The 26,064-nt window shown below is 33.7% G+C and overlaps 1 protein-coding gene across 1 annotated transcript in view; it reads right to left on the reverse strand.

The window, feature by feature from the left end:
- Positions 1–22,864, reverse strand: part of LOC138715762 (uncharacterized) — a 45,234-nt gene extending 22,370 nt beyond the window's left edge. The window contains exons 1-4 of the mRNA XM_069848809.1: positions 22,760–22,864; positions 13,833–13,877; positions 9,596–9,670; positions 7,091–7,135 (exon numbers count right to left, since the gene is read on the reverse strand). Coding sequence (XP_069704910.1) covers positions 7,091–7,135; positions 9,596–9,670; positions 13,833–13,877; positions 22,760–22,864 — 270 coding nt within the window. The remainder of the gene's footprint in view (positions 1–7,090; positions 7,136–9,595; positions 9,671–13,832; positions 13,878–22,759) is intronic.
- Positions 22,865–26,064: the final 3,200 nt, after the last annotated feature.

Below are 26,064 nucleotides of genomic sequence, written 5' to 3' on the forward strand. Positions count from 1 at the left end.
GTTCGAAAGAGGTTATGGTAGCACACAGACCGTACAGACCGCCATCTGTTGCTACGACGTTCAAGTTACACGTTTTCAAGTTCAGATTGAACCCCTTGATTAATAGGCAACTTCTCTGACATAAAAGCTGAAACTCGCTTCAAATCGCTGATTCACAACAGTGACGTCATGACACACTTTGTAATGAACACCCAGTATTTCTGTGTTCAATATAACATTATCAAATTGAGTAACGTAAAGTGCTTAATAGTTTTTTTTATTATTAATCATATTTCTCAAATATATTTTGCCTAAAATTTATAACCTATCTCTAAGTATTTCTATTGAAATAAAATTGAAGATTTAAAGAATTCATTTCTCTATACTCCTGTAAAAAACACGAACTACAATAGATATTAATAATTCTAATGAAGGCAGCAAAGAAATATATACTGTAATGAGAAGACAGTGGAATAGAATGAAGAGTTTGAGAATTTGGATATAGAAGTGGCAAAAGTGATTTCTGATGAAAAAGTGCCATATTTGAAATTGCTGTCCCCAGATAAAATTGAATAATTAATAAAATACAAGCAACAGGCGAAAGAGAATTAAAACAAAGCTCAGATCATTACTGTTATTATTATTATTATTATTATTATTATTATTATTATTATTATTATTATTATTATTATTATCATCATCATCATTATTACTACCAATTTTATTGGCATTATTGGGACAATCAATGAAGTTTTAGGCGTAATAGATCGGCTATTGATCATATTCTTTATATTCGACAGATATTGAAGGATAATTCGCAATATGAGTTTGCACTACATCAGCTATTTGTAGATTTAGAAAGTCATATGACTCGGTTAAGAGAGGTTTTATATAATACTCTTATTTAATTTACAAGTACTATTCATAAGAAACTAGTAGCATTAATTAAAATAATAAAATTTACAGCAGAGTCATTATCAAAGCTCGGAACTTGGGGACTTGCGTGTCGTGCGCTTGAGTAAGGTTACAGGTACAGCGTACACAAATCTCACGCTGCAAGAGCTCAGGGACAGTCGTGTGTACTAAGAAAGTGGTCACATCGAATGACAGGAAGACGGACGAAGAAACTGTGTCATGTCGAAGCCAATGACATTAAGAGAATTACAGGTAAATGGTCTGTCTGAGGAATGAGAAAATACGTGTTATTCGAATGGGTGTTATGGAAGTTTGAAAATACATTTCTTAAATTTTAGGTACAGAATTTCGTGGAGGAATTCTGAGGAGATACATTATTTTCTTCGAATGAAGAGTTTATATTTTGTAAGTTGTGCCACACATAAACTAGAGCTGGAAACGGGCATTCATTGAAAGAAATTGCAGTCCTTTAAATTGATGGAAAATTTGTCCATAGCCATGGATCAAGTCGTAGAGGGACCTTCCCTAGTAGTGATACACTAATTGAAAACTATTTGCGAGAAAAATTTAGGATATAAGTTACTCATCTTTCTCAGATACGAGATCTGCTGAAAATCGAACAGGAAACAGTGACAGTGAAAATATTCAGTATTTTATTTAGGCCCAAGACTTTATAATAAAATTTCAAAACATTTTCCAAATTTGAAATTTTTTAAAATTGAAACTTTTAAAAAAGAAATTTGTAAAATTATCCATGATATATAATAGTAACAAATGTACTTTTTTACCTTTTATTTCTATCGACTATATTCATGTTTTTATTGAATATTACTGGCTTCTGTCGGATTGTCAATTTATATTAAATGTGTATTTTTCTCTCGTTTACTCTTTCTTCTTTATTCTTGCTCTTGTGTTGTATTTATTGGTTTGAATTAAGTTACTTACTGTATTTAGTAAACTGTCCTTGTAAATTTTATGTTATATTATTCACTAAGACCACACAGTACACGTGCCTGGCTCTTACGGTAGTGGCTAGAAACATTTTTATTTTATAAATGCAATTTGTACTCACTAGGTAGCTAGTTAAAATAAATAAAATAAAAAAATTAAAGTTTGCTCCCGTCACTTCATATGACGTGGAAATAAGTTTCCTTTGTTTCAAATCATGTTTAACTAAGAGACGAAGAATTTATGGGTTCAAAAATCTTCGAATGCATGTAGTCATACACTGTAATAAAATGTACAGAGCAGAACTGTAAATTTGATGTATTTTGCATGTTTATTTATATATATGCTATAAAATTAGGTGTTTCAACCTATCATAATATTACATTATGTTGTTCCAGCCAGGAACCACTTTTATAGCAGACCTGACAGTACCTCTGTGCTGGAAGCGGGAGTTTGTTGACATTGAAGTCCGGTCGCTTAGCCAAGTTCAAAGACATAAGTCCCCAAGTTCCGAGCTTTGGTCATTATAATACGTCAGCTTCTGTCCGACGCTTTTCAAATTCACTGCGGTGTAAATCAAGAGATGCACAATAACCCTTATACTTTCAACTTGTTGTGATATACGCCATTATGCAAGTCCAAGGAAATCTGGTTGGTTTGGAATTGAACGGGTTATCTCAGGTCTTTATTAATGCGGATGACGTGAATGTGTTAGGAGAAAATCTATAATCGATTAGGGAAGACACGGGAAATTTACTTGAAACAAGTAAGGAGATACATTTGGAACTAAACCCGACTTGGCCACATCAAACATCCCGCACTTCCAAATTACACTTTCTTCACTCCAAGCATGGCGCAGTTCCGGTTACTTTTGGGTCCACCCTCGTATGTGGATATCGGATGCTTTCAACAAGAAGGTGCCACATGCCACGCACCAAACGAATCCATGAAGCTAATTGAATGTTTCATTGACGACCGGATAATTTCCAAGAAAATGTGGCCACTGACAAGGGAAGGGTTTCGGCTCAAACAGGAATTTCGTATCCAAAATTTGTATACAGGCCCATCTTTACATCTCTGTAAAGCTCCCAAAAGCATTCGTTTTTGTAATGTGTGGTTTGTCTGTTAGAGCACTGTACAAGTTGAGGGGTAGGGAGAGCACTGCACAAGTTAAGGGGATGGGACACCTTACCCGTAAGCCTAGCCTAGCCTAGAAGCTAATGCGCGTGGTAAAATGTTTAAAGCCCATTTAAGAACATTTATCTCCAACGTTCTGTCTGAAAATATTGCAGGTAATCAAAACTGTACACTGTTGTGTGAGTCACTGAATGCGCACAAGGACGCAACCTTAATAAATGAATCATTCCAAGGCTAGGATATGGAATGTATGATCATTCCACCTAAAAAAGTAAATATATCCAGCCTCTGAATATCTATTTACTTAGACAATACAAAATATATGCTCGGAGGATAATAGATTTCATAAGGACTCTTGCTGAGAATCCAGTACTTAACTTGGGAAATCGAGTGTTTATAATGAAAACGCACTCTGTTATTCATAACCAGTTGTCTGCTCCAGTGTACTGACCTATGCTTCTGTATTCCCGGCTGTCAGCTGGTTACGTGGATTGTGAACAAGTCTCGGAGTTCAAAAATGTAATTCAGGTGGCATTTGATTTTTCAGCACTGGAGTGTGGTTCAGAAGATTGTTCAGGTGTGCTTCTGCGTGTTGTGCTTATTGCTCTGCTCCATGCTGTTTCATGCATTTTATAGAGAATCCTCACGTACATTTTCAAAGAAGTGTACCAACCAAACGAAGAGTTACACAAACGAATGCTTTTACGGTCTTTGTACAATGTTAATATAGCCTATGTTTTTCTCCAGGTTATGAAGGTTAATAGTGCAAACTTTGGTACATATCAGTCAAAGCGTGTAGATCTGTATAGATAACTTTCACTTTTACCATATATATTAAGATTTCAGTATAATTGTATTTTGATTTTTTTTTTATTATTTATGTAGTAAAACTCTCCTTGTGGCGGACTAAAATAAAATAACGTACCTAAAATAATGTAAATAAATTATCAAAATAATAAAAAAAAAGAGGAGTAAACTGAGCTTCGAACCTGTGACCCCATACACTAAAGCCGCTCACATTACCACGACGATACAGAGAACTACGTATCGAAGAGATTGAATTAATGTATTAGGAATGCTTTCATATTTGCTATATTATGTTTGATTTTGAATTTTTTAAAATTAAACAAAAATGTGTTTTATGCCATTTGGTATTGTATATTATTGCCCATGATACATTCAATCAAGAGATCGTCCCTCATTTACGTAGTTTTAATTTAATATTATTTTATTTTATATTTCAATAACAATATGGCCGCTTTTACAACGGAAGAAGACATGGCTGGATGACGTCAATAAAAAAACAATTGATTGTAGATTAGGCCATTTTACTATGATAAATGCCATTTTTCGTTCTAATTTTTATTGTTTTCAATAATTTAACGTCCATCTGTCCAATTTTAATGTAGCCTATGTTCTTCTCCGGGTTATGAATATTAAATGTGCAAACTTTGGCAAATATCAGTCAAAGCTTGTAGATTCGTATTGAGTACATACACACATACATACACACATACACACATACATACATACATACATACATACATACATACATACATACACACATTGACTTTTATATATAAGATTATTAATATTATTATTATTATTATTATTATTATTATTATTATTATTATTATTAACATTTTTCAATTATAAATTGTTTAAAATTTATAAGTCAGACTATCTCTAAGTACTTCTGTTCAAATAAAATTCAAGAAAAAGGAAATTCATTCCACTATATACTGCTGTAACCTGCACAAACTACAAATGATATTAATAACCCTAAAGACGACAGCAAAGGGATATAGTGCATTGTAAAGAAAACAGTGGAACAGGACGAAGGCCTTGAAAATTGGTTGAAAACGAGGCAATAGTGATTTCCGACGAAACAGTGTCATATTTCAAATTTCTGTCTCCAGATAAAATTGAATAATTCATAAATGACGAGCACCAGGCAAATGAGAATTAAAAAGGTGGCACAGTTTATTAATGTTACCACCACCACCACCACCACCACCACCACCAACGTCTTTTTGTTGGATCAGTAGAAGAGAAGGCCTTACGGCCAGATAAAATAAATGATTATTATTATTATTATTATTATTATTATTATTAGTAGTAGTAGTAGTAGAAGTAGTAGTAGTAGTAGTAGTAGTAGTAGTAGTAGTAGTAGTAGTAGTAGTAGTAGTAGTAGTATTATATTATGTTTATTATTTTATTATTATATTATTATTATCATTATTATTATTATTATTATTAATATTTTTATTATTATTATTGGTACCTATAAATGTGGTTTGAGGTGTAATCGATCGGCTTTTGATAGGATTCTTTGCTTAATTTCACAGAGCACGAAAATTAGAAAGTAAAATTGAACAATTTAACAAGAAAATTTATTTTTTAAATAACACAATACGTTTAAATGAAATAATACTTTATGCTATTTATGATGTTATTCAGTATCCATCTTGTCGAACTTATTACATCAGTAATGAAAGTATTTAATGAAGCTTAGTAAATAATATGTGATTGCAATAAAATAACAGAGATTTTGTCATGCGTCTCAAATTTATTCAAAAGCAGAGGCAGGGGCAGAGAAGGCCTGGCGGTCATATATCTACCAGGTTAAATAATTAAACACTAACGGTCTTATTAATAAAGACTCTATATGCAGACGTTTAACTGTCTGATACAATGAGCAGCGCCACCGGCGTGGCTCAGTCGGTTAACGCGCTTGCCTGCCGGTCTGAAGTTGCGTTCGGGCGCGGATTCGATCCCCGCTTGGGCCGATTACCTGGTTGGGTTTTTTCCGATCTTTTCCCCAAACGTAATGTGAATACAAGGTAGTCTATGGCGAATCCTCGGCCTCATCTCGCCAAATATCATCTCGACATCACCAATCTCATCGACGCTAAATAACCTAGTAGTTGATACAGCGTCGTTAAATAACCAACTAAAATAAAAAAAAACAATGAGTAGCTCGTTTATAAGTCGTGTGTAAATTCCTTACTAATATTCACTACATACGTCGTGTATAACAGTATAGCTGTTACACAGCTACGTCATTACTTCATTACGAAAGTAATAGAACATCTGAGGTTCTCTATTGAATCCGGTAGAGCGCTCTAGTGTGCCGTGTTAAGTATCGATAGTACAACTAGCTCTGATCGATTACCACACTATATTTTGGTCAAAGAGTACAAGCTACAGCAATATTATTCCTATTATTCTGTGTTCTTTGGTTTGTTCTTCTGTGGTTACAAGGCAACCATCATCATTAAATGACTGTCGACACGAACAGCTGTTAGAGGGGCGGCCAATTTTTCTCTATATACAACGCTTAATCAAGGGGTTTTCGTGTATATAACTACTGAAAAGGAATTCCCATTGTATACTTACAGCATGTTTATACACCCATCGCTTATGCAAGGGTTATTAGTAACGTTTTCTGTCTCAATTCTGCATACGCCTAGTTTAGAAACTACACACGGTTTATTAGTAAGACCGTAATACTAATACAAAAACACTAATACTAATACAATCTATAACTTATCAGTCACATTATTTAATAAAAATAAACCAAATCTACACGTTCTCTTCCCTTAACATTTTTACCATAATGTAGGCTATATTAAGAGATGCTTAATAACAGACAATGATTCACGTTAGAGATATTTATGGTAAGGTGGATATACATTCTATTATTCCACATTCAACGATCTTATCAAGAAATATCGAGGATGGAGAAAGCAAAACACGTGCTGAAATTATTCCAAAATTAAAAGAATCAATGGAAAAATTGTCATTTCTTTATAAAATTAATATTTTTTAATCTTATCTAGAATTTACACCTTGGTTTCTTTCATATATTTAAAAAATGAGACAATTACTCATTGTATCCATTGTGGAGACTGAAAAAAAAATTGAGATTTTTCAAGTAAGGCATATAATCCGAAACCAGTATCAACACCCGTGTTCTAAAATGAAAATAATTTTGAAATTTTTTCTTTCAATAGACCCATTTGGTATGGGAGCCAGTGGTACTAATATTAAGGAAGAGCCTCTAAGCTTTATAATATAATACTGCTTGAATACATATATAGTTACTTACATCTTCGAGTAAGTTTGTTTCTCCTTTTGATCGATGTAATTTAACCTAGAAAAGGAAAAAAAACTATTAAAATTAATGTTAAAAACATAGTACTGCGTCGGTAATTACCAGCAGTACTTATTGATTTATCACTAATGCTAATAAGAACAAACCAAGGAAACAATGTAGGCTACTGCCATGTTCGTCTGACAAACTGTCAAGAAATCCTTACATCTACGCATATAACATATACATCCAGGATGAATACTAAATGCCGTCTTCGAAGACTAGGTCGTAATAGGCCACATCAAAGCATTCATAAATAAGATAGGAAGGTCTTTTCCACTCCGATCTCACAACTAACACTCTGTATGCATTTGTGGATTCGCCCATACGTGCTACATGACCTGCCCATCTCACACGACTAGATTTAATGTTGCTATTTAAGTCAGGTGAAAATACAATGCGTGCAGTTCTGCGTTGTAACTTCCTGTATTCTCCTGCAACTTCATCCCTCTTAGCCTCAAATATTTTCCTAAACCCTTATTCCCAAACACCCTTAATCTCTGTTTCTCTCTCTAAGCGAGAGTCCAAGTCTGACAATCATACAGAACAGCTGGTAACATAACTGGTTTATAAATACGATGTAAGAGTAATGGAAAGGAGAAAAATTCTCTCCGGCGCCGGGATTTGAACCCAGGTTTTCAGCTCTACGTGCTGATGCTTTATCCAATAAACCACACCGGATACCACACCGACGTCGGAGAGAATCGTCTCAGATTAAGCTCCAACTCTTGGGTTCCCTCTAGTGGCCGCCCTCTGCACTACGTCATAAAGTCTATGAACGTAGGACCGAAGTCCACACATGTGTTGAGGTGCACTCGTTATGAGTGACTAGTTGGCCGGGATCCGACGGAATAAGCGCCGTCTTAAATCACGAAGTGATTTACGCATATCATATATATTATTTTAATGTACCGAAGTGCATATGATATTTCCATGCAGATATTCTGCGTCATCATTCGATGTAAAAGTAATGGAACGGAGAAAAGTTCACCTCAACACATGTGTGGACTTCGGTCCTACGTTCATAGACTCTATGACGTAGTGCAGAGGACGGCTACTAGAGGAAACCCAAAAGTTGGCGCTTAATCTGACGCGGTGGTATCCGGTGTGGCTTAGTGGATCAAGCATCAGCACGTAGAGCTGAAAACCCGGGTTCAAATCCCGACGCCGGAGAGAATTTTTCTCCTTTCCATTAATCTTACATCGCATGATGACGCAGAATATCTGCATGGAAATATCATATGTACTTCGGTACATTAAAATAATACATATGGTTTATAAATGCTAACTTTCAGATTTTTTAGACTCAGACGAGATGACAAAAGCTGCTGAACCGAATAATAACAAACATTTCCTATAATTTATTCTGTGTTTTATTTCCTCTCGAGTGTCATTTAAATTTGTTATTTTCTCTAAGATATTTGAAATTTTCCACCTTTTTCGGAGAATAAATCTCCAAGTTTTATATTTCCATTTCGTGCAATATTCTGGTCACGATACGTATTCATTCCCCTTGTCTTTTCGGGATTTACTTCCACACCTATCGCTTTACTTGCTTCAAGTAAAATTTCCGTGTTTTTCGTAATATTTTGTGGATTTTCTCTTAACATATTCACGTCATTCGAATGGACAAGAAGCTGATGTTACCCGTTCAATTCCAAATCCTGTATGTTATTCTGAACTTTCCTCTTGGAATATTCTAGAGCGAAGGAATATAACGCTTCTATTGCACTCAGATGAATTCTAATCTGCCTTTTTCGTGGCGCACATCGATTTGTTTAGATAGAACTTAATCATCCTTTATCACAAGCTCCAGTTGATTGCAGTAGCGGGGTTTTGAGCAAGTAATCTCAACTAGTTTTATTGATCACTGATATGACTCTGCTTAAAGCTGTGTATTTGGCCTTTGTGGAGGTAATTTTTCGAAGTATTACGAAATCCACGATTTCGTTATTTATACCGTATGTGAAGTAGTAGTTCGTTACAATTTATGACATCGATAGAAATAACCCCATACAACTAAAAATTATTCATGCAGTTTTTTTTATAAGGCAAATATATGTCTTAAAATTGCACCTCTTGTTGTAATGATTACGGCTTTAAATGTATCTTTTTTCAAATATATCTCCAAAGAGGTTTGCCCTTGAAATCATTACTCATCATCAATATCATCAACAGCATGGCTTTGGCCTTTGGCTCTTCCGGCTTCAAGTATTGTGCTTACATGAAATATTATAGTAATATGGCCTATTATAATTGTACTGAGTTTTTATAAAATGTTAAAATTTACAGTTCAAAAGACTGAAATATTATTCAATATTAATTAAATTGATCTCTCCATCGTTTACATGGACGTCCTTGGTCTCTTCTGCCCTTCTGCCGCAGGTGAATTCTAAATGATTCTCCCAAACTATACGCATATTCCACGTCAATTCATGTATATATGAAAAATTTACTTACCCCCTGATCACTGGACGTGGACGCTCGCTGGTCAGCGTATTCTGTCGCTTTCTGATGTCGCAAATTGGGGGATTGCTGCAAAACGAAGTGAAGAATATCAGGCATTGTACAAAAACATGAAAAACGTCTTCAGGCCAAACAATTTTCCTGACCGAAATATAAGTACTCATTGTGGTAAAGTGGAATGTAGACTTCAGCGTTCTCAAAAAATATCTAATGACCAGAAAAAAGGTTTTATTGGGAAAGTGCTGGTGCATTCAATTAATGCCATAGTGTTTTCTCGTCAAAACATCTTACGAACAAGATGATATATGCCAATAGTAAACAAAAAGAAACCTCAGTCTCAGCAACGAAACGTGTCATGCAAATTGAAGCAAACACATCACAGAAAATGAAATCATCAAATAGCAAGAAGTCTCACATCATGACTCTCATAGACATTGATCAAATACATAAAACATACTGCATAAAGACTTTCAAGCCATCCTAGCATTATAAACAGATTGTTACTACGTCGAAAGTTGTGCGTAATTGCCTTTATGTGGCACGCGTGCCGATAAAAGCAATGTCGTATTTGCTATAATGTAATACCGGAACGCTTGCTATCTTCGTTTTCCATTCTACGCGCAAAGTAACAGGAAATGAATTGCAGGACAGAAAGTAACGTAACATTTATTTTCAATCTTTAACACTTTTGTATAAATTTTGTAATATCACATAACACAGTTCTGTGGGTCCGACAATTTTTAGTAGCTTATTTTACGACGCTTTATCAACATCTCAGGTTATTTAGCGTCTGAATGAAAATATGATAATAACGATAAAATGAGTGCGGAGTCTCGCACCCAAAGTTACCCAGCATTTGCTCATATTCGGTTGAGGGAAAACACCGGAAAATAAACTCAACGAAGTAACTTGCCTCGACCGGAAGTCGAAACCGGGCCACCTGATTTCGTGGCCAGACACGCTAACCGTTACTCCGCGGTTGTGGACGAGAATCTACATTAACAAAATAAAGGAACATTTGTGACGTAACCTACAAGGTCGTCCATTACTCTTTGCTGCATGTAAAAGCGAGGTGTAACTAATCGATAACAATATATTATTTCAATTTGTCAGCTATGGATCCCGAATAGAATATCTTTCATATGTTTTTTCCCACAATTTATAATGCTAAAATGCCTTAAATGTATTGTATCAACTCGTAGATAATCTTATTATGAAATTCATGAATATTGTAGCACTCATTATCGTTCGTGCGACAAACATTCATCATGCCATAAACATCAAGATTACCCATTTGTTGCATAAATAACTATTATATTTTATTGTTCAATATAAGAATCTTCAAATTGAGTAACGTAAAGTGTTTGTTATTGATATTTATATTTTTCAATTACAATTTGCTTAAAATTTACAACTCAGACTATCTCTAAGTATTTCGGTTCAAATAAAGTTGAAGAAAAAGGAAAATCATTCCGCTATAATTATATTGCAGTAACCAATACAAAATACAAATGATATTAATATCCCTAAACACGACAGCATAGGCATATATTGCGTTGTAAAGAAAAACATTGGAACTGGACGAAGGGCTTGAAAATTTGGTTGAAAGCGAGGCAAAAGTGATTACCGGGCTAAAAAGTATCATACTTCAATTTTCTGTCTCAAGATAAAATTGAATAATTCATAAACAACGAGCACCAGCCAAAGAGAATTAAAAAGGAAGCACAGATTTAGTACTGTTATTATTTTATTATTATTATTATTTCTATTATTATTTTTATAATGTATTATTATTATTATTATTACTATTACTATTTTACTTTTTGTTCGTTGAGTGGAAGAGAAGACCTACGGCAGGTATGCTCAAAATTGTAAAAGCGCCGATTACACGGATGATGCTGCACTGCATAACACACACAGCGTACGGACTGGGCTCCGCAACTATATTGCAGCACCGACCGTGGCATAGCTCTCACTGTCTTACAAATACGGATAAGAAACTGAATTTGAAAAAGGAAAGAGTATACACTGCAATATTCAGTTATTACATTATTTATTATATTTTATACAGTTATGGTACTATTATATCATAAATAATGTTATTTTCATATTCCACATTCAACATGTGTATTCTTTTCTGCAAGTAATCGGAAATCTATTTCCAACTAATTTACTGCAATGCACAAAAGATTCTCATCTGTTAATCGGGATCTACGTTTGGATTTTTGGATTTAGCAACCTTCATTCTCGAAAATAATTGTTTGCACACATATTTCGAGTGACAGCGAATAAGCTCATCTTGGGATATTGCGTTTTGTTCATTTTTTAACACTTCTATGCTTGGCAAGTCATATTCTCTGCATTTAGTTCAGAATAATTCTGCGTTACTTTGTAGATCAATTAACTCGTCCTGGAACTGCACTCTCACAGATTGTACTAAATTTACTATGAAATATTAACAAAAAGATTAATATCACTTTCCGTACGTCTAAAATCATTAAATCTATGTTCTGTGAATTCACATTTGTGCTGTTCCAGTACAGAGATGTAATTAACTATATTTTGTTCAGGCACCATACATCTCTTTAGAAGTTCACCATCCGTGAAGGCTTTTTAGTGCCTTAGCTAATTCCCAACATACTACATAACTTGCTCCTAAACAAAGACTCTGAACTGTTCGACTCTCTTCAATGTTTGGCCTATCATGAAGTGCTTTCAATTTTTGAAACTTTATTGCACGTTGGACCCCTGAAAAATTATTTTATCATAACATATATTTCTATTGGAATAAAATCACCACAATAACAATAGTTGTAGTAGTAATAACAATAACAATAATAATAATAATAATAATAATAATATTAATAATAATAATAATAATAATGTTGATATATGAATAGGCCTACATATTACAGAAAACAGCTTCCCTGTCACTTCGGCATGTTCTGGATGGCAGAGCGTATAATGTTTTATGTTGCTCAGTAGTATTCCTGACAATACCTTACAACATAGTAAACACTTTACGTTTTCACAACAAAAATAGTCTTCCTCCCACACTGTACGGAATGATCGTTTGCTTACAGAAGGTTTTGACTGTGTCATTGTCCCGCACAGTTCGTGCGTTCACTAAGTACTTGAGCTGCCTTCCGCAGTCATCCGTCGAGCTTCGAACGGGGAACAGCACGCTCTACATTCGAAGGTTGCGCTTACAGAACGTAATCGGGAGTCAGAGAATGAGCATACCTGGGCTACGGCATTAACACTGCTAGCTAAAATAAATTATTATTATTATTATTATTATTATTATTATTATTATTATTATTATTATTATTATTATTATTATTATTATTTATTGTTGTTATTGGGCACTATAAATTTGTTTTACGCATAATCGAACGGCTATTAGTCAGATTCTTTGTTTTATTCCACAGATCACGAAAATTAGAAAGTAATATTGAACAATGCAACAATAAAATTTAATTTTTAAATAACACAATTCTTTAAATCAAGTAATACCTTATATTATGTATTATGTTATTCAACATCCATCTTGTCGCACTTGTTACATCAGTAATGAAGATATTTAATGAAGCTTAGTAAATATGTGATTGTTTATAAATAACAGAGATTTTGTGATGCGACTCAAATTTATTCAAAAGCAGACAATCTGTATCAGTCACATCGTTTAATAAAAATAACCCAAATCTACATGATCTCTTCCCTTAACATTTTTACCATAATGTAGGCTATTTAAGAGATGCTTAATAACAGACAATGATTGACGTTAGATATATTTATGGTAAGGTGGAAGTACATTCTATTATTCCACATTCAACGATCTTATCAAGAAATATCGAGGATGGAGAAAGCAAAATACGTGCTGAAATTATTCCAAAATTAAAAGAATCAATGGAAAAATTGTCATTTCTTTATAAAATTAATATCTTTTAATCTTATCTAGAATATACACCTTGGTTTCTTTCATATATTTAAAAAAAAGAGACAATTACTCATTGCACTCATTGTAGAGACTGAAAAAAATTGATATTTTTCAAGTAAGGCATATAGTCCGAAACCGGTATCAACACCCGTGTTCTAAAATGAAAACAATTTTGAAAATTTTTCTTTCAATATACCCATTTGGTATGGGAGCCAGTGGTACTAATATTAAGGAAGAGCCTCTAAGCTTTATAATATACTACTACTTGAATACATATATATAGTTACTTACTTCTTCCAACAGGTTCGTCTCCGCTTTTGTGCGGTGAAGATGAATCTAGAAAAGGAAAAATAAAAACTATTAAAATTAATGTTAAAAACATAGTACTGCGTCGGTAATTGCCAGCAGTACTTATTGATTTATCACTAATGCTAATAAGAACAAACCAAGGAAACAATGTAGGCTACTGCCATGTTCGTCTGACAAACTGTCGAGAAATCCTTAGATGTACGCATATAACATATACATCCAGGATGAATAATAAATGCCTTCTTCGAAGACCAGGTCGTAATAGGCCACATCAAAGCATTCATAAATAAGATAGGAAGCAATACTCTATTTTGCTATTTTCCCCAATTGTCTATAGGATCAAATATTATTTCCGTGTGAAACGCTTTTGTATTGAAGCTTTCAGTTCAGACTGTGACTCCGACTTGTCCATATCAAACATCCCGCACTTCGAAATTACACTTTCTTGCTCCAAGCATGACGCACACAGTTTTACTAGGATTCAGTCCACATCAGAAGCTGATTAAAGTGAGCTATATCTTGAACTTTTCCTATTGTTGGTTTGGAATATATTATTTCATTAAAAAACACATAATGCATAGTATATTGTTTCTACTTTGATAATAGAGACGTAAGTAGTTTAACAAACAGCCATGTCTTCACTCATGTAAAATTGAACAAGCACGTTTAACCATATGTTTGAAAAAGGCATTCCCTGTCAAAACTGGATATGGTATTGAACATTTTTTTAAACAAAAATTAATGATAAAATTGATCTATTATTATTATTTGCGGTTTGTTTAAGAAATAATTCATAAACACACTCTAAATCTGAAAATTTTTAGCAGCACGAAGAGGTTTTTCGGAGCTTGCGTAACTTCCAAAACCTTCTCATGTAAAGACGCAAACTTGCATACATATCAGCTTATGGCTCCCCATCACAGAGAGTGCATGACCTGTTATATCCTCTTCGAGGAGATTCGATTTTGTAAGTTGTAAGTATTATTATTATTATTATTATTATTATTATTATTATTATTATTATTATTATTATTATTATTATTATTATTATTATTAAGAAACTAGTGAAGGGCTTTGTGTGGAGTGTGGTATTGTATGGGGCAGAAACATGGACATTACGATTAAGAAACAAATAGAAGCATTTGTTTGAAATTTGAATATCTACAAGAATGAAGAGTGTGAAGTGTGTAGACAGAATAAGAAATGAAGTTGTATTGGAAAAAGTGGGTGAAGACAGACTGATACTGATACTGATCAGAAAGAGAAAAAGGAATTGGTTGAATCACTGGATGAAAAAAAAAACTGGCTACTGAAGGAAGGAATGGGGAATGGGAAACGGGAAAAGAGTTCGGGGCAAATGAAGATTTCAGATGATAGACGATATTAAAATATATGGATCATTATGCGAAGGCTAAGAGGAAGGGAGAAAATACGAAAGATTGTGGAATGCTGGGATTGCAGTGAAAGACCTGCCCGGAGTCAGAACATGTATGTATGTATGCATGTATGTATGTATGTATGTATGTATGTATGTATGTATGTATCTATATATATATATATATATATATATATATATGTATATAAGTATGTATGCATGCAGGTATGCATGTATGTATGTACGTATGTATGTATTTATGTATGTAGCCTACGTATATACCATTATCATTGTCAGTTTTATTGTTATTACCGTAAACTGGGGTTACTTTGAACACAGAGAAAACTTTGACCATTTTTTTCAGAAAATCACATTTAGGCTTCTACATGCTGCACTTGTTATAGATGGAGGTAAATTTGGTATGAGAATGATTTTATGATAATTTACCTCCATCTATAACAAATGCAACATGTAGAAACCTAAATATGATTTTCTGAAAAAAAAAAAAAATGGTCAGAGTTTCCTCTGTGTTCAAAGTAACCCCAGTTTACGGTACTTACAAATGGCTTTCAAGGAATCCGCAGCTGCATTGCCGTCCTCATATAAGCCAGCCATCTGTCCCTATCCTGTGCAATGTTAATCAAGTCTCCAACATCACAATACATTTTCATATTATCCTCTCATCTGTGACTCGGATTCCCAAAAGGTGTTTTCCCCTCCGGTCTCACAACTAACACTCTATATGCATTTCTGGATTCGCCCATACGTGCTACATGCCATACCCATCTCAAACGTCTGGATTTAATGTTCCTAATTATGTCAGGTGAAGAATTCAATGCGTGCAGTTCTGCGTTGTGTAACTTTCTCCATTCTCCTGTAACTTCACCCCTCTTAGCCCCAAATATTTTCCTAATAACCTTATTCCCAAACACACTTAATCTCTGTTTCTCTCTCTAAGTGAGAGTTCAAGTCTCACAACCATACAGAACAACCGGTAATATAACTCGTCTATAAATTCTAGCCTTCAGATTTTTTAACCGCAGACTAGATGACAAAAGCTGCTCAACCGAATAATAACAAGCACTTCCAACATTTATTCTGCGTTTTATTTCCCCTCGAGTGTCATTTATATTTTTTACTGTTCATTCAAGATATTTGAAATTTTCCTCCTCTTCAGAATATAAATTTCCAAGCTTTATTTTCCATTTTGTACAATATTCTGGTCACGAAACATAATCATATCCTTTGTCTTTCATGGATATACTTCCAAACCAATCGCTTTACTTGCTTCAAGTAAACATTTTCTTGTTTTCCCTAATCCCTTGTGGATTTTCTCTTAACATATTCACGTCTTTCCAATAGACAAGAAGCTGATGGTTACCCTTCCACTCCAAATTCAAAAAATGTCTAATGACAAGAAACAATTTTTTTTGGAAAAGTGCTGGTGCCCTCAATTAATGCCATAGTGTTTTCTCGTCAAAACATCTCACGAACAAGAAGATATATGCCTAATAGTAAACAAAAAGAAACGTCAGTCACAGCAACAAAAAGTGTCATGCAATCATAGAAAATTAAATTATCAAATCGTAAGAAATGTCATATTTTGACTCTCATAGACATTAATCAAATACATGAAACATACTGCATAAAGACTTTTATGCCATCCTAGCATTATAAACAGATTGTTACTACGTCGAAAATTGTGCGTAACTGGCTTATTGTGGCACGCGTGCCGATAAAAGCAATGTCGTAGGCTATATGCTATAATGTAATATCGGAATGTTTGGTGTCTTGGTTATGCATTCTACACGGGAAGTAACAAGAAATTAAATGCAGGACAGAAGGTAACGTATCTTTTATGTCCAATCTTTAACAATTTTGTATCACTTTGGAATATCACATAAAACGGATCTGTGGTTCAGGGATTTTTAGTACCTTATTTTACGACGCTTTATCAACATGTGCGGTGCCTCGCACTGAAAGCTAGCTAGTATTTGCTCATATTCGGTTAAAGAAAAAAAAAACGGAAAAAATATCAACGAGGTAATTTGCCTCTACCGGGAATCGAAACTGGGCCATATGATTTCGCGGTCAGACACGCTAACCCTTACTCCTCGGTTGTGGACGAGAATCTATATTAACAATATAAAGGATCATTTATAACGTAACCTACATTACTTTTTACTCAAAGTCAATGCCAAGCACAAATAATCGATAAGAACATATGAATACAATTTGTCATTTGTGGATTCCGAATTGAACTTCTTTAATAATTTTTTCCCACAATTCATAATGATAGAATGCCTTAAAGTGTTGTATCAAACTCTTAGATAATCTTATTATGAAACTCATGAAAATTGCAGCGCTCTTTATCGTTCGTGCGACAAAAAAATATTCATCATGCCATAAACATCAATATTATCCGATAGTTGCATAAATAACAATTATAATTTATTGTTCAATATAAGAATCTTCAAATTCAGTATTGTAAAAAGTTTGTTATTATTATTATTATTATTATTATTGTTATTATTATTATTATTATTATTATTATTATTATATTATTATTATTATTAATATTTTTCAATTATAAATTGCTTAAAATTTATAAGTCAGACTATCTCTAAGTACTTCTGTTCAAATAAAATTGAAGAAAAAGGAAATTCATTCCTCTATATACTGTATTGCTGTAACCTGCACAAACTACAAATGATGTTAATGACTCTAAAGACGACAGCAAAGGGATATAGTGCATTGTAAAGAAAAACAGGGGAACAGGACGAAGGCCTTGAAAATTTGGTTGAAAACGAGGCAAAAGTGATTTCAGACAAAACAGTGTCATATTTCAAATTTCTGTCTCCAGATAAAATTGAATAACTCATAAATAACGAGCACCAGGCAAATGAGAATTAAAAAGGTGGCACAGTTTATTAATGTTACCACCACCACCACCACCACCACCACCACCACCACCACCACCGTCTTTTTGCTGGATCAGTAGAAGAGAAGACCTTACGTCCAGCTAAAATAAATGATCATTATTATTATTATTATTATTATTATTATTATTATTATTATTATTATTATTATTATCAGTAGTAGTAGTAGTAGTAGTAGTAGTAGTAGTAGTAGTAGTATTATACTATTTTTATTATTTTATTATTATTATATTATTATTAATATTATTATTATTATTGGTACCTATAAATGTGGTTTGAGGTGTAATCGATCGGCTTTTGATAGGATTCTTTGTTTTATTTCACAGAGCACGAAAATTAGAAAGTAAAATTGAACAATTTAACAAGAAAATTTATTTTTTAAATAACACAATAAGTTTAAATGAAATAATACTTTATGCTATTTATGATGTTATTCAGTATCCATCTTGTCGAACTTATTACATCAGTAATGAAAGTATTTAATGAAGCTTAGTAAATAATATGTGATTGCAATAAAATAACAGAGATTTTGTCATGCGTCTCAAATTTATTCAAAAGCAGAGGCAGGGGCAGAGAAGGCCTGGCGGTCATATATCTACCAGGTTAAATAATTAAACACTAACGGTCTTATTAATAAAGACTCTATATGCAGACGTTTAACTGTCTGATACAATGAGCAGCGCCACCGGCGTGGCTCAGTCGGTTAACGCGCTTGCCTGCCGGTCTGAAGTTGCGTTCGGGCGCGGATTCGATCCCCGCTTGGGCCGATTACCTGGTTGGGTTTTTTCCGATCTTTTCCCCAAACGTAATGTGAATACAAGGTAATCTATGGCGAATCCTCGGCCTCATCTCGCCAAATATCATCTCGACATCACCAATCTCATCGACGCTAAATAACCTAGTAGTTGATACAGCGTCGTTAAATAACCAACTAAAATAAAAAAAAAACAATGAGTAGCTCGTTTATAAGTCGTGTGTAAATTCCTTACTAATATTCACTACATACGTCGTGTATAACAGTATAGCTGTTACACAGCTACGTCATTACTTCATTACGAAAGTAATAGAACATCTGAGGTTCTCTATTGAATCCGGTAGAGCGCTCTAGTGTGCCGTGTTAAGTATCGATAGTACAACTAGCTCTGATCGATTACCACACTATATTTTGGTCAAAGAGTACAAGCTACAGCAATATTATTCCTATTATTCTGTGTTCTTTGGTTTGTTCTTCTGTGGTTACAAGGCAACCATCATCATTAAATGACTGTCGACACGAACAGCTGTTAGAGGGGCGGCCAATTTTTCTCTATATACAACGCTTAATCAAGGGGTTTTCGTGTATATAACTACTGAAAAGGAATTCCCATTGTATACTTACAGCATGTTTATACACCCATCGCTTATGCAAGGGTTATTAGTAACGTTTTCTGTCTCAATTCTGCATACGCCTAGTTTAGAAACTACACACGGTTTATTAGTAAGACCGTAATACTAATACAAAAACACTAATACTAATACAATCTATAACTTATCAGTCACATTATTTAATAAAAATAAACCAAATCTACACGTTCTCTTCCCTTAACATTTTTACCATAATGTAGGCTATATTAAGAGATGCTTAATAACAGACAATGATTCACGTTAGAGATATTTATGGTAAGGTGGATATACATTCTATTATTCCACATTCAACGATCTTATCAAGAAATATCGAGGATGGAGAAAGCAAAACACGTGCTGAAATTATTCCAAAATTAAAAGAATCAATGGAAAAATTGTCATTTCTTTATAAAATTAATATTTTTTAATCTTATCTAGAATTTACACCTTGGTTTCTTTCATATATTTAAAAAATGAGACAATTACTCATTGTATCCATTGTGGAGACTGAAAAAAAAATTGAGATTTTTCAAGTAAGGCATATAATCCGAAACCAGTATTAACACCCGTGTTCTAAAATGAAAATAATTTTGAAATTTTTTCTTTCAATAGACCCATTTGGTATGGGAGCCAGTGGTACTAATATTAAGGAAGAGCCTCTAAGCTTTATAATATAATACTGCTTGAATACATATATAGTTACTTACATCTTTTAGTAAGTTTGTTTCTCCTTTTGATCGATGTAATTTAACCTAGAAAAGGAAAAAAAACTATTAAAATTAATGTTAAAAACATAGTACTGCGTCGGTAATTACCAGCAGTACTTATTGATTTATCACTAATGCTAATAAGAACAAACCAAGGAAACAATGTAGGCTACTGCCATGTTCGTCTGACAAACTGTCAAGAAATCCTTACATCTACGCATATAACATATACATCCAGGATGAATACTAAATGCCGTCTTCGAAGACTAGGTCGTAATAGGCCACATCAAAGCATTCATAAATAAGATAGGAAGGTCTTTTCCACTCCGATCTCACAACTAACACTCTGTATGCATTTGTGGATTCGCCCATACGTGCTACATGACCTGCCCATCTCACACGACTAGATTTAATGTTGCTATTTAAGTCAGGTGAAAATACAATGCGTGCAGTTCTGCGTTGTAACTTCCTGTATTCTCCTGCAACTTCATCCCTCTTAGCCTCAAATATTTTCCTAAACCCTTATTCCCAAACACCCTTAATCTCTGTTTCTCTCTCTAAGCGAGAGTCCAAGTCTGACAATCATACAGAACAGCTGGTAACATAACTGGTTTATAAATACGATGTAAGAGTAATGGAAAGGAGAAAAATTCTCTCCGGCGCCGGGATTTGAACCCAGGTTTTCAGCTCTACGTGCTGATGCTTTATCCAATAAACCACACCGGATACCACACCGACGTCGGAGAGAATCGTCTCAGATTAAGCTCCAACTCTTGGGTTCCCTCTAGTGGCCGCCCTCTGCACTACGTCATAAAGTCTATGAACGTAGGACCGAAGTCCACACATGTGTTGAGGTGCACTCGTTATGAGTGACTAGTTGGCCGGGATCCGACGGAATAAGCGCCGTCTTAAATCACGAAGTGATTTACGCATATCATATATATTATTTTAATGTACCGAAGTGCATATGATATTTCCATGCAGATATTCTGCGTCATCATTCGATGTAAAAGTAATGGAACGGAGAAAAGTTCACCTCAACACATGTGTGGACTTCGGTCCTACGTTCATAGACTCTATGACGTAGTGCAGAGGACGGCTACTAGAGGAAACCCAAAAGTTGGCGCTTAATCTGACGCGGTGGTATCCGGTGTGGCTTAGTGGATCAAGCATCAGCACGTAGAGCTGAAAACCCGGGTTCAAATCCCGACGCCGGAGAGAATTTTTCTCCTTTCCATTAATCTTACATCGCATGATGACGCAGAATATCTGCATGGAAATATCATATGTACTTCGGTACATTAAAATAATACATATGGTTTATAAATGCTAACTTTCAGATTTTTTAGACTCAGACGAGATGACAAAAGCTGCTGAACCGAATAATAACAAACATTTCCTATAATTTATTCTGTGTTTTATTTCCTCTCGAGTGTCATTTAAATTTGTTATTTTCTCTAAGATATTTGAAATTTTCCACCTTTTTCGGAGAATAAATCTCCAAGTTTTATATTTCCATTTCGTGCAATATTCTGGTCACGATACGTATTCATTCCCCTTGTCTTTTCGGGATTTACTTCCACACCTATCGCTTTACTTGCTTCAAGTAAAATTTCCGTGTTTTTCGTAATATTTTGTGGATTTTCTCTTAACATATTCACGTCATTCGAATGGACAAGAAGCTGATGTTACCCGTTCAATTCCAAATCCTGTATGTTATTCTGAACTTTCCTCTTGGAATATTCTAGAGCGAAGGAATATAACGCTTCTATTGCACTCAGATGAATTCTAATCTGCCTTTTTCGTGGCGCACATCGATTTGTTTAGATAGAACTTAATCATCCTTTATCACAAGCTCCAGTTGATTGCAGTAGCGGGGTTTTGAGCAAGTAATCTCAACTAGTTTTATTGATCACTGATATGACTCTGCTTAAAGCTGTGTATTTGGCCTTTGTGGAGGTAATTTTTCGAAGTATTACGAAATCCACGATTTCGTTATTTATACCGTATGTGAAGTAGTAGTTCGTTACAATTTATGACATCGATAGAAATAACCCCATACAACTAAAAATTATTCATACAGTTTTTTTTATAAGGCAAATATATGTCTTAAAATTGCACCTCTTGTTGTAATGATTACGGCATTAAATGTATCCTTTTTCAAATATATCTCCAAAGAGGTTTGCCCTTGAAATCATTACTCATCATCAATATCATCAACAGTATGGCTTTGGCCTTTGGCTCTTCCGGCTTCAAGTATTGTGCTTACATGAAATATTATAGTAATATGGCCTATTAAAATTGTACTGAGTTTTTATAAAATGTTAAAATTTACAGTTCAAAAGACTGAAATATTATTCAATATTAATTAAATTGATCTCTCCATCGTTTACATGGACGTCCTTGGTCTCTTCTGCCCTTCTGCCGCAGGTGAATTCTAAATGATTCTCCCAAACTATACGCATATTCCACGTCAATTCATGTATATATGAAAAATTTACTTACCCCCTGATCACTGGACGTGGACGCTCGCTGGTCAGCGTATTCTGTCGCTTTCTGATGTCGCAAATTGGGGGATTGCTGCAAAACGAAGTGAAGAATATCAGGCATTGTACAAAAACATGAAAAACGTCTTCAGGCCAAACAATTTTCCTGACCGAAATATAAGTACTCATTGTGGTAAAGTGGAATGTAGACTTCAGCGTTCTCAAAAAATATCTAATGACCAGAAAAAAGGTTTTATTGGGAAAGTGCTGGTGCATTCAATTAATGCCATAGTGTTTTCTCGTCAAAACATCTTACGAACAAGATGATATATGCCAATAGTAAACAAAAAGAAACCTCAGTCTCAGCAACGAAACGTGTCATGCAAATTGAAGCAAACACATCACAGAAAATGAAATCATCAAATAGCAAGAAGTCTCACATCATGACTCTCATAGACATTGATCAAATACATAAAACATACTGCATAAAGACTTTCAAGCCATCCTAGCATTATAAACAGATTGTTACTACGTCGAAAGTTGTGCGTAATTGCCTTTATGTGGCACGCGTGCCGATAAAAGCAATGTCGTATTTGTAATGATGTAATACCGGAACGCTTGCTATCTTCGTTTTCCATTCTACGCGCAAAGTAACAGGAAATGAAATGCAGGACAGAAAGTAACGTAACATTTATTTTCAATCTTTAACACTTTTGTATAAATTTTGTAATATCACATAACACAGTTCTGTGGGTCCGACAATTTTTTAATAGCTTATTTTACGACATTTTATCAACATCTCAGGTTATTTAGCGTCTGAATGAAAATATGATAATGACGATAAAATGAGTGCGGAGTCTCGCACCCAAAGTTACCCAGCATTTGCTCATATTCGGTTGAGGGAAAACACCGGAAAATAAACTCAACGAAGTAACTTGCCTCGACCGGAAGTCGAAACCGGGCCACCTGATTTCGTGGCCAGACACGCTAACCGTTACTCCGCGGTTGTGGACGAGAATCTACATTAACAAAATAAAGGAACATTTGTGACGTAACCTACAAGGTCGTCCATTACTCTTTGCTGCATGTAAAAGCGAGGTGTAACTAATCGATAACAATATATTATTTCAATTTGTCAGCTATGGATCCCGAATAGAATATCTTTCATATGTTTTTTCCCACAATTTATAATGCTAAAATGCCATAAAGTGTTGTATCAACTCGTAGATAATCTTATTATGAAATTCATGAAAATTGTAGCACTCATTATCGTTCGTGCGACAAACATTCATCATGCCATAAACATCAAGATTACCCACTTGTTGCATAAATAACTATTATATTTTATTGTTCAATATAAGAATCTTCAAATTGAGTAACGTAAAGTGTTTGTTATTGTTATTTATATTTTTCAATTACAATTTGCTTAAAATTTACAACTCAGACTATCTCTAAATATTTCGTTTCAAATAAAATTGAAAAAAGAAGGAAAATCATTCCGCTATAATTATATTGCAGTAACCAATACAAAATACAAATGATATTAATAACCCTAAACACGACAGCAAAGGCATATATTGTATTGTAAAGAAAAACATTGGAACTGGACGAAGGGCTTGAAAATTTGGTTGAAAGCGATGCAAAAGTGATTTCCGACGAAAAAGTATCATATTTCAAATTTCTGTCTCCAAATAAAATTGAATAATTCATAAATAACGAGCACCAGCCAAAGAGAATTAAAAAGGAGGCACAGATTTATTACAGTTATTATTTTATTATTATTATTATTATTATTATTATTATTTTATAATGTATTATTATTATTACTATTACTATTTTACTTTTTGTTCGTTGAATGGAAGAGAAGGCCTACGGCATTAACAATGCCAGCTAAAATAAATCATTATGATTATTATTATTATTATTACTATTACTATTATTATTATTATTATTATTATTATTATTATTATTATTATTATTATTATTATTATTTATTGTTGGTATTGGGCACTATAAATGTGTTTAAGCGTAATCGAACGGCTATTAATCAGATTCTTTTTTTTATTTCACAGTGCGCGAAAATTGGAAAGTAATATTGAACAATTAAACAAGAAAATTTAATTTTTAAATAACAGAATTCTTTAAATGAAGTAATACCTTTTGTTATTTATTATGTTATTCAACATCCATCTTGTCGCACTTGTTACATTAGTAATGAAGATATTTAATGAATCTTTGTAAATATGTGATTGTATATAAATAACAGAGATTTTGTGATGTGTGTCAAATTTATTCCAAAGCAGACAATCTATATCAGTCACATCGTTTAATAAAAATAAACCAAATATACATGTTCTCTTCCCTTAAAATTTTTACCATAACGTAGGCCAGTCTTGCGATGGTGACTAATAATTTCGAGCTAGAACTCTTTTATGCCAGCTGCGCGCGCGCGGAGCTCTTTTACCTGTAAACATTGCTAAAGGATGTACAGATCTTAAAATGCAGCGCATCATGACGGAACGGAAGCGCTTAAAGCTTTCAAGGAATATTTATGCTTCGAACATGGTGATGAAGTCCAGTGTTTGTTGTGTAAAAAAAATATCATTTGCAAAAAAAAGCAACATAAAACGGCATTATGAGACGCAACATGAAAAAAATAGCTTTATTCAGGAGAAGAGAGAAATAAATTGATGTCGTAATTGTCATCGAAGATAAATTAATTTACATTAAGATCAATAGTTTGTATCTAGATTCCTTTTATTTCTTTATTTTAAATGTATTGTTGATGTTTTATTTGTTGCTCGTTTCTGGATATTTACTTTTATTGGACTACGTGTATCTTTAATTTAGAAATAATATTTTATCTTTGATTGCACCTTAACTTATACTATTACTAAGCTCAAAAAGCTAATTCACTTTTATTCCAATAACTATTTTCAAGATTTTGAGCAAATATGAACTAAACTTTTTGAAAACTTTGATGCAAGAAACTTTTTTAGTAACGTCAATATAAAATATACTTAAAAATATAATTTCAAAACTATTAGACCTAATTGTATCAAATTTTGTACCGATGATATTATTATAGATCTGTTGATATAGTTTAAATTTCACAAATTTTGAGCCGAAATTGTGGAAGTTTTCAAAGTCATACATATCCATACATATCCCCTTAAATGATTGACCCCAAAAATTACGATGTCTCTCAATATATTAATTTAATCAATTTGTTTTTTCGCGTTACGTGCATCTCACAAATCACTCTAAGAAAACTCATTACATAATTACGACTGGAGAGTAAGGACTACATTTTCACTATCACAC

This window comes from Periplaneta americana, chromosome 15 (genome assembly GCF_040183065.1).
Source record: "Periplaneta americana isolate PAMFEO1 chromosome 15, P.americana_PAMFEO1_priV1, whole genome shotgun sequence".
In the NCBI taxonomy this organism is placed as follows: domain Eukaryota; kingdom Metazoa; phylum Arthropoda; class Insecta; order Blattodea; family Blattidae; genus Periplaneta; species Periplaneta americana.